Source organism: Clupea harengus, chromosome 17, assembly GCF_900700415.2.
Source record: "Clupea harengus chromosome 17, Ch_v2.0.2, whole genome shotgun sequence".
NCBI lineage: Eukaryota > Metazoa > Chordata > Actinopteri > Clupeiformes > Clupeidae > Clupea > Clupea harengus.
The window spans coordinates 2,761,858-2,771,857 of NC_045168.1; the positions used below are offsets into that span (position 1 = coordinate 2,761,858).

At 45.6% G+C, this 10,000-nt stretch overlaps 1 protein-coding gene across 1 annotated transcript in view; it reads right to left on the bottom strand.

Annotated features, from left to right (window-relative positions):
- sema5a (sema domain, seven thrombospondin repeats (type 1 and type 1-like), transmembrane domain (TM) and short cytoplasmic domain, (semaphorin) 5A) overlaps positions 1–10,000 on the bottom strand; it is a 114,660-nt gene that overhangs the window by 14,068 nt on the left and 90,592 nt on the right. Inside the window, exon 16 of the mRNA XM_031583958.2 lies at positions 3,668–3,895. Within this exon, the coding sequence (XP_031439818.1) occupies positions 3,668–3,895 (228 nt within the window). The remainder of the gene's footprint in view (positions 1–3,667; positions 3,896–10,000) is intronic.

The following is a 10,000-nucleotide window of genomic DNA, read 5'->3' on the forward strand; positions in this document are numbered from 1 at the left end:
TGGTCAAAGTTTTCAGTCAAATTTGCAAGTAATTACCTGATGGCCGTCATCTGAGCTATGAGCAATGAAACTTCATCTTATGCCAACATGACCTAATTAACTTACGTCAACACTGACTAACATGCCCATCAGGGTAACAGTGAAGGTCTGAGGAAAGAGTCGGAGGAAAGGGATTAAACTAGGAGGCTCTGATTTCCGTCATTTCCCATTTTTCCCCTGAAAAAGATCAACACTGAAGCTTATCTGCAAAAAGCAGATTTGGATTTCACCTTTGCTAAGGGAAGTGGCTTCAAATAAACGTTCCATCTTAAAATGTTAGCAAAGGCCGATAGCATGGACGCTTTGACTTTTTGAAAATACTGACATCAGACACACAAAAGGGGCCAAATCAGGAAGTACTGATAAAGCCCCTCATATCTGTGACGCTCCGAGATAAATAAGAGGTGAAGTCTTCAAAGTGGCTTTTCTTCACTCTGCATCTTTGGAAAGGGCATTAGGCTACGTATGAGAACGACACGGATGCATGCTTTTCTCTCTTGAGGCCCAAAGTAGTTCAGTCTATACAAACCCATCCCTACAGGCATTTTATATAAGAACATCAGGTAATGGTTGCCGTTCTTTGATATAACGGTTATTAAGTCTTTATTATTGATTACCTGCAGATCCTTTTAATAAGTCACATTTACATTTTCATTTTTGCCGATGCTTTTATCCAAAGCAATTTACAATTGATGGACAACAATCAAGCTTCAGTAAGTTAATAATATCCACTATATGAATGAATGTAAAAGCATTCTAAAGCGATTATTGTCATCTGGCTTGCCATCAACCAACATTAGGACAGGACCCCTCCTGTCCCTCCCTGGCCCTGCTGCCTCTGTGTCTGTGCCCATCGCCCTCCCCCCTCCCTCAGACACAACCCCATCTAGGCCCCCCCAGAGTCGCTGCTGCAGTGCTGTGTCACGCTGTGCCTTACTGCCTGCCTTCAAGCCACTGTAGCTTATAGATTCAAATCGATAAGGAGAGGCCCAGTGGCAAGGCTTAATCTTTATCAAGTGGCAGTCCATTCCTTTCTGCCTGCTCATCATCTCTCCTCTCCTCTCCTCTCCTCTCCTCTCCTCTCCACCCACATCCAGGCCATCAATACACACACCTTCAGGATGGAGGTAATTATGGGTGGATGTGGCCCTTCGCTTGATTTAAGTTAACCACTGGCCTCTGGGCACGGAGAGAGCATTCATCCTGCAGGAGAGAGTGTGTGAGAGGGGAGATGAACTGAGCTTTCTGAGGAAAGGCAGTGTAGCGCATGTGGATATCTGTCAGGAGTGATAGGTGTTTAAATGGAACAGGGTGGTGGCATCATCTCTCTCTCTTTCTGTACCTCTACTTTTCACACTTAATCTCTCTTTCTCTCACACATACACACACACACCTTCTCACTCTCTCTCTCTCTCTCTCTCTATCCATTTCGCTTGCAATCCCTCTCTCTCCCTTTCTTGTTCTCGATCTCTTCCTTTTTCTCTCTGTCTCTCTCCCTTTATTTCTCCTACTAACAGACACTGAAGTTCTTTTGAGGAGAAATGGTGCGTGTGGTGGGAGTTATAGCAACCATTAAGGACTCCGGGAGTCTTGTTTGCAACTGATATAGACTGATTTAACTGTCATTGTTGTTCAATGATATTAATTTGAAATCTTTTTTTTATTTTCACAGCCAGTCTCTCTCTCTCTCTCTCTCTCTCTCTCTTACTCTCTCTCTCCTCTCTCTCTTTCTCTCTCTCTCTCTCTCTCTCTCTCTCTCTCTCTCTTTCTTTCTACCCATGAGGTTAGATATGCATTGTGTGCCAGACTCATTCAGGAAGCCACTAGGACAACATAATTGTACTGGACTGCTTTCATATATTATTGTTTCACTTTTTAAAAGAGGTGCACCCTGTTATTTTCAGTTTCAATGGCGTCATTCTCTTTACATTTCCAATTAGAGCTTGAGTCATTTAAGTCACAAAAGCCAGCCTTATTTCACCCACTGAGTTTCTAATAAAAGTCAAAGTGATTTCTGTAAATGAGAAACTCAATGTTTCTTTTTGCCGTGGAACATTTTCAATTAACACAACATTTAACACTGCCTCTAATGAACTACACAGAGTCTTTTCTTCATTTCATCCATGTTTAGATGAAAGCTCTTTTTAGAAGTGACAACAAAGACAACTTTAGGAGGGTGTGTGTGATGGGTGCGGGGTGAGTGTGTGTGTGTTTGTAGGATTTTTAATCAGACTCTAAATTGAGTTGGCCTCCGCATCTGTCATTGTTGGTTCACATTTACCACCCCTGTGGTTTTTCACATCAAATGTTTCACTGACGCCAAAAACAAGTTTGTGACGTAAGCTTCGCTTGCCGTGTGGACTTTGGGTTTTGTTTTGTGGTTGTGCTTCATTGAAAAGCCTTGCTGGGATCCAGTCCTACTGGATGGCAGTCAGATACTGACTGAGGGGGTAGAAAATACTGGGCTACTTTTAACAGTTTTAACTTTTTTAGTACCTTTAATGCCTCAAAAAACAAACTGGCTACTGAAATCTTAACCCGAGTCTGCGTTATTACTGCTGTGGCTTCTCCGATATCCAGATGACAGCCCCTCTCCCCACAGCCCACACTCCTGATAAGCTACATCAATTAGCAGCATGTTTATTCGCATGTTTACCACCTCTAGATCAGGAAATGAGAGAACACGGCGAGCCAGCTGAAAGGGAAGTGGGTTGGTGGTGGCAAACATCTGTGGAGCCGTGATGTGATACCTTGGGAGGAGGTTTTTTTTTTGTTTCTTTTTGCTAAGGTCCAGAGCTGCGGGTGTCTCTGTAGACTCCTAGTTCATTAACACATTTGTCTCGTCTCATCAGTTCCAGATAGAGAGAGAGAGAGAAAGAGAGAGAGAGAGAGGCAGAGAGAGAGAGAGAGAGAGAGAGAGAGAGAAGAGGCGCACATGGACTGTCAGTCAATAAGATGACACTCCATTCATTTACATGGCAAACTCAGGAAGCCGGGCAAACGGTTGCAGTGAGTCATCATGGACTAGTAAGAGGGAAAGAGAGGCTAGAGAGAAAGTGACAAAGAGGGAGAAAGAAGAGACATGAAGAGATTGAATGAGAAAGAGAAGAATTGAATGAGAAGAGAGGGGGAAGACAAGAGGTGAGAAAGAAGAAGAAGAAGAACAGGAGGAGGAAGAAGAGGAAGAAAAAGGAAGTAACATGGACATGTGTGAAAGTGAGAGATTGAGACGGCGATAGAGTGAGAAAGCGAGAAATGAGGAAGCGGAGAGGAGAAAATGAGAATGCAAGAAAAAGGGAGGAAGAAGAAGAAGAAGAAGAAGAAGAAGATGTCTTTGAGGCTGTGCAAGAGAGTGAGTGAGTGTATGAGTGAGTGTGTGAGTGAGTGAGTGACTGAGTAACTGAGTGACTGAGTGACTGAGTGAGTGTGAGTGAGTGTGAGTAAGTGAGTGAGTGAGTGAGTGAGCGACTGAGTGAGTGAGTGAGTGAGTGAGTGAGTGAGTGAGTGAGTGAGTGAGTGACTGAGTGAGTGAGTGAGTGAGTGAGTAACTGAGTGACTGAGTGAGTGAGTGAGTGAGTGAGTGACTGAGTGAGTGACTGAGTGAGTGAGTGGGGGATCATGGGCTCTCACCATCAGTGGAGCAGCCAGTGGAGCCGTCGCTGGAGCAGTAGCGCATCTCGATCCGCTGCCTGCCCACCTCCAGCAGGTTGGGGTCGGGCACACGCGCTTTACAGGTGTAGCGGAAGCGTTGCTCATAATGGCCGCCGTTGTCCGAGATGTTGACCGGGGTCCAGGGCGTCCATGGAGTGGTCTTCTTCAGATCAGGACAGGGGAGGGTGTTGCAGGACTGGTACTCCTGTAAGGGAGAGAGAGAGAGAGAGAGAGAGAGAGAGAGAGACGTTTGGTTGTTTGTTTACCCTTTTCCCTTCACAATACAGGACATACCTGTCTATTCATGTGCAAAGCTTCTGCAGCACTAAACTGTGATATGGTGGTGCTAGGAAAGCTTTTTTGAATTTTTATTTGAAAATAAATTTGAGAGAGAGTTTTAGATTGCATCAACATCAATATCACCATAAAATATCATCATATATCACCATATCACCATAAAATAGTCTACATGTGAACCGACACCAGTTACAGAAGCATTGAATCAAACAACATAGAATCAAAGACATTTGAACATTGTCTAGTCAACATGGGTACTACATCAGTCCTGTCTGCAACAGAGATCACTCGCCCAGCATCAGTCATGTCTACGACAGAGACCACAAGCCCAGCATCAGTCATGTCCATGAGACCAAAAGCCTACGTCAATCATGTAGAAACCTCCTGTGGTGAGTGTGTGTGTGTGTGTGTTTTGTGTGTGTGTGTGTGTCAAGAGTAGCTGAATCCCTGTGGTGTCAAGCCTTTTTTCGCTAGCTCATATGAAATATTTCTATTACGCCCTTTGCTGAACATGGCAGGTCACAAACAAGCCAGACAGAAAAGGTCATTGACCAGCTTTAATTTATAACAGGGCTTAGGCAAGGAGGAAGGAGGGAGAAGACATGAAAGAAAGAAAGAAAGAAAGAAAGAGGAGAGAGTAAGAGAGAGAGAGAGAGAGATACAGAGAGAGAGAGAGAGATAGACAGATAGACAGAGAGAGAGAGAGACAGAGAGAGAGAGAGATAGAGAAACAAAACAGCTATGCACGATTCAAACTGACATGTTGATTTCAGTTTGATGCTTTGCCACTTACCAGCCTGTGGTGTGGGCGCATACCTTCACTGCGAGAGCCAGAGGAAAAAAGACCACAGTCAAGCTAATGGCGATGTCTTGCCTTGTCTCCAGAACTAAAAGATTCTTCTCTAGAACATGGAACCCTCTGATGAATTCCTCTGATAATTCTTTACGGGGATTTTATTTAAGCAAGAACCACTTTTTAGGTAATTTTTAAAAAACAGGGTTTCTTGTGCATGCTGAAAAAATACTCCTGTGTGGCACCTAAAGCTCAACTCATGCCATAAAATCTACCAAAAGAAACTTTTGTTTCCCGTAAGACAGCGTGTTTTAATGAAAATCAGCTGCCCGTGCACAGATGCTCTACAATGTATACCGTGTGCCCTTTCAGAGGAGACAGGCGCAGTAAATTTAGCTCCTGCTTGGCTGTGTCCTCTTTTCAGTTCCATGGAAGTACTTCAATCACTCAAGCCGTTGGTGCACAGCGATAATACACACCGCTCACCAGGTCTACATTCATAATGATCTAGAGCCTCTTCAAATATTAAAGATTGCCATTTAGGCATCAGAACACGCTCTGACACCAAAAGAATAAATAGAGGTGTGTGTGTGTGTATCAGTGTGTGCGTGAGTGTACAGAGGGTGGGGGGTTATGAATCGCTGGTAAGCGATCTGTTCATCCGGTGGGGGGGAAAGGTTGATGCGGCCATTTTTCCTCTATTTATTTATTTATGCTGAGCAGACCTTGAGTGATTGCCAGACCTTGACAAAATAAGATAAGAGTCTTCGGTGTTCATCCATCAAGTTGTCTGAGGAAGCTGGAGTGGAGCGAACAGTAACGCGCACACACGCCTAAACACAGACACACACACACACACACACACACTCACACACACATGTAGAAAGACACACACGTCTAAACACACACACACACATGTAGAAAGACACACACGTCTAAACACACAGACACAGACCCACATACAGTATACAGTATAGAAAGACACACACGTCTAAACACACACACAAGACACACATGTGAACCCTTCTCCTCATACACAGGCCTGAATACAAATACAGCTGAGGTAACAGATAAAGCTAGATGGTTGACCAGAAAAAAGAATGAAAAATCAAAAAGAATGGGAAGAAAAGATAATTTCATGATATAAAATGTGTAGAAGTTCGATTTTTCAGCTGTCAGCATGACAAGCAGTTTGTACTTGAAAGCTATTGAACAAGGAACAGTATGTTTAGAACTGTGGTAAAAAAAGAATACAAATCATTGTGCGAAGATGCATATTAGGCTTTCAAGTCCCCTGAATAACCATCTAAATTAAGTCCATATAAACAGTATGTAGTCCATTTTAAGTAAGGGTAGCGAAACCAAAAGACAAGCAGTCTTCACACTGTCAAACAGGACCAACATCATGGCCGTTCTTTGGTATGTGGTCAGTAAAATTGGTTTCACACTTTCATGTGAGCCATCTACAAAGTCAGAAATCAACACCCTAACGGACAATATGTCTTGCATTTTGCGTGTGTGTGTGTGTGTCTGAGAGAACGACAGAGAGGGAGAGTGTGTATGAGAGAGAGTGTGTGTAAAAGAATGAGAGAGAGAGAGACAGTGTGTGTGTGTGTGTGTGGTGAAATGAGTTTTGGGAAAGAGGTGGCTGTGGACCCCACCATCCCAGCACAAACTGTGTGAATTTCTAATGACAGACAGCGAGCCATTCTGTCACAGTGTGAAAGTGTGTGTTATGTGTCGGACAAGGACCATAATTAGAGGCTTGTAATACCAAACTCCACAAACAAAAGGGTTTCTTTTTAAAGTGTAATTTCAGAAAGAGGCAAACAGGTTTATTTTGGGCTGTTTGGCGATACTGAGCTGTTTAGGAGTAGACATCTGGCAAGGCTTTGTTCACGGTCACGTGAGATGCTTTAGATAAAGGCAGGATTAAAGGAGGCATACTTTCACTCGCAGCAATATGATAAAAAAATATTTAGCGAAAGAAGACGGAGTCGAGAGACGGAGAGAATCGAGTACACAGCCTCTACACTGAGACACTAAGACTCAAGACTCACAAAGAGTTGTGGCGCGTGGGCATAAGCATATGAAATATCTGTCTTGAGATGAAAATACATTTCTAATAAAATATTCTCAATGGGAGAAAACTTTCCTCCGGGAAATAATACTGCCTTTGATCCGATCTCCCTTCTATAGCGCTAATTAAAGCACATTAGCGGTGGAGATCCAGGAGATCGCTTCCATTTCACCCTGAGTCGACAAACCAGCCTCTAACATCTCTGTTTCAGAGGAAATTACCGGAAAGTGATAACTCCGCAGAAGTCAGTGGGACATGACGGCAAGCATGTGGGGACGCAAAATTGGATTGAATTAAGTGGCGGGTCCTCACTGTATTAGCCAACTGGGGCGTTCATCCACATTAGCGGCGGTGAGCGAGGCGTTTGGCTGCTGGAGTGCTGATTGGGTGGTGCGTGGGACATCTGTTGGTGGGCTAGTCGGCGCCGTGTAAGGCTGTGATGTTCGAGAGCACGGAGGCGTGGCAGTTTCAGACACCCCGACACGCCGCCTCTGGGGGGGGGCAAGGAACATCACGTCTTTCCTCATCAACGTTTCCAGCCGGTTCTGTCTCTCTCTCGCTGTGCTCACTCCATCACTCTGACTTTTGTCACTCTCTCTTTCTCACACTCTGTCTCTAACTTCAGTATGCTGTGTTGGCATGAAAGGAAATGAAACATGTAACTATCACTGTAGGCATAAAACAAAACATTATTTCCAATATCCTGAATGCATTAAAATAACCCATATGGAACAAAATGTGTGTAGCGACCCCTAAATGTTGATACCTCAATGACACCTAAATACTGTATCACTCTTTCAATCTCTCTTTAGACCCATTCCTCATTCTGTTTTTCTCAAACTTCTTCTCACACCCTTTTTTTACTTTTTCCTCAACTATTTCTCACTATCTCTCCATTTCATGCCTCCCCTTTCTTGTTCCGTTTCACCCTGCTCTCCTCCTCCTTCTCTTTCACAGTCATCTGCTTGCCTCCGCCGGCTTCGCCTCCACATCTGTGTGCCACTCTCCTTCCTGTCTCTCGGTTCTGAGCAGTTCCTGGTGCTTATTGTTCTAGGTGTTCCAGCAGAGGTGCTGGGGAGCGAGGCGGGGGAGAGTGGGGAGACGGGGGGAATGCGGGGGACAGGGGGAGGCTGGAGACCGGTCCTCCCAGCGGATGTGCGGCTGTTCTTCTTTTTCTTTTTCTTCTAGGCTGTGCAGACGTCCGCCACCTAATGATGAATTGAACCCCAGGCTCTCAGGGGATTCATAGACATCATTACATTCAATCCCACTGTTTATTTCTCCAGGGCTGAGGGAAGACTGAGCTCAGAATGTCTTTCTGTGTGTGCATGTGTGTGTGTGTGTGAGTGTGTGTGCGCGCACGCGCGCGTGTGTGTTTGTGTGTGTAATAGTGTCAGAGACTGAGACCATGTGTTGCAGTTGAAAGTATGAGGGGGAGAGATAGAGAGATGCATAGATAGATAGACAGAAAAGGAGAGAGAGACTGAATGTGTATATTAGTGTAGGTATTGGAGTGAAGCAATGTGTGTATGTCTGTGTGTGTGTGTGTGTGTGTGTGTCTGTGTGTGTGTGTGTGTGTGTGTGTGTGATGAGGGGGGGGGGGGGGGGTGTATGAATGGGACGGAGGTGGCAGGCAGAGAGAACAGAAAGAGCTCGATGCCTCTATCAATCACGCCCCTCACCATTCTCCCTCTGAGAGTCACCTCAGCACCGAGCCTCCTGTGTGTGCTCACACAATAGCCCAGCCCAGGGAGCCATCAATTAACCAGGAGGACGAGAGAGCATCTCTCACCAGCGCCGTCTCACCTGGGACACAACACCCCACCCCTACCCCCACCCGCAACCCCACCCCCCCCCCCCCGTCACCCGGGCTCCAGAGAGAGACGAATGCGCTCAATTATCAGCCCTGGCAGCACCGCGCTCCAGCAAATGAGGCCTGTGTAGTTCGATAGCACGCTTCCAGCCGGCCATGATGAAGGCTTTTGTCATGCAAGAACGTTCCTCCCCAAATTCCCCGGTTTTGTTGTCGATTCAAACTGACTTTCAATCAAGCAGAGGTCCTAGTCACTAGGGCCTGCCGTGGCATCGGCACCTGGGACTTCACTATTGACCCAGTTCACTTAGAGCTCTGTGCCATGTCGGCTAAGCTCTATGAGGCGATGGGAGGTGCACAAACACCACACACACACACACACACACACACACACACACACACACACACACACACACACACACACACACAAGTAAATGCACCGAAATACACCCGTACAGATACACATGCATTTGCACCTGCATACACACAAACACACAAAGACATACAGCACACCTGCACACACAGAGACAGAGACAGATACAGAAAGACAGACACACACACACGTACATGCTCCCAAATACACCCGTACAGTACATCTGCACACACACACACACACACACACACACAGATACAGAAAGACACACACATATCCACACACACACACCAAAAAGAGCCCTCTTGACATACTGGCAAATTCAACGCCTGCGGAAGCAAGTGTAGCTCGGGCGGCAGAATCCAGGGCTTCACTGCTGGCCCGCTACACTCGACACTTGGCCAACGCGTTTGCTAATCTTTACGCTGTCTTAACGCGTTTGCTAATCGTTACCCTGTCTTAATACGCGGGGAAATAGCCAGCACTTTGGGGGGTCTATAGATCATAAATAGATCGTAAACCACGATGCCAAGGCACGAAAGCCGTCTGGTGCCTTTTTCATTATGTGAGAGAATCTGCTTCTTCACACAGTTTTATATTATGGGATGTCTTTTACAGACACAACATCAGTGTTTCACACTATTACCCTTGTGAAGTTTAATGGCAGCTGCCCACATGTGCGTGTGAAAGATAAGAGGCTGGCCCACCGTGGCTGCCGGGCTCTGAGTGCTCATCACCACCGTCAGCGCTTCAGGCTCCTCATAAAAACACACACACACACACACACACACATACACACACAGACACACACAGACACACACACACACACACACACACACACACACACACACACACGCTTCATCCTCCTCATAAAAACGGGAGGCGTATGCAAACACATGCCCCTGTTTACAAAGTGAAATAAGTCATCGCTAAACCCCTGCCAACTTTGGCTAA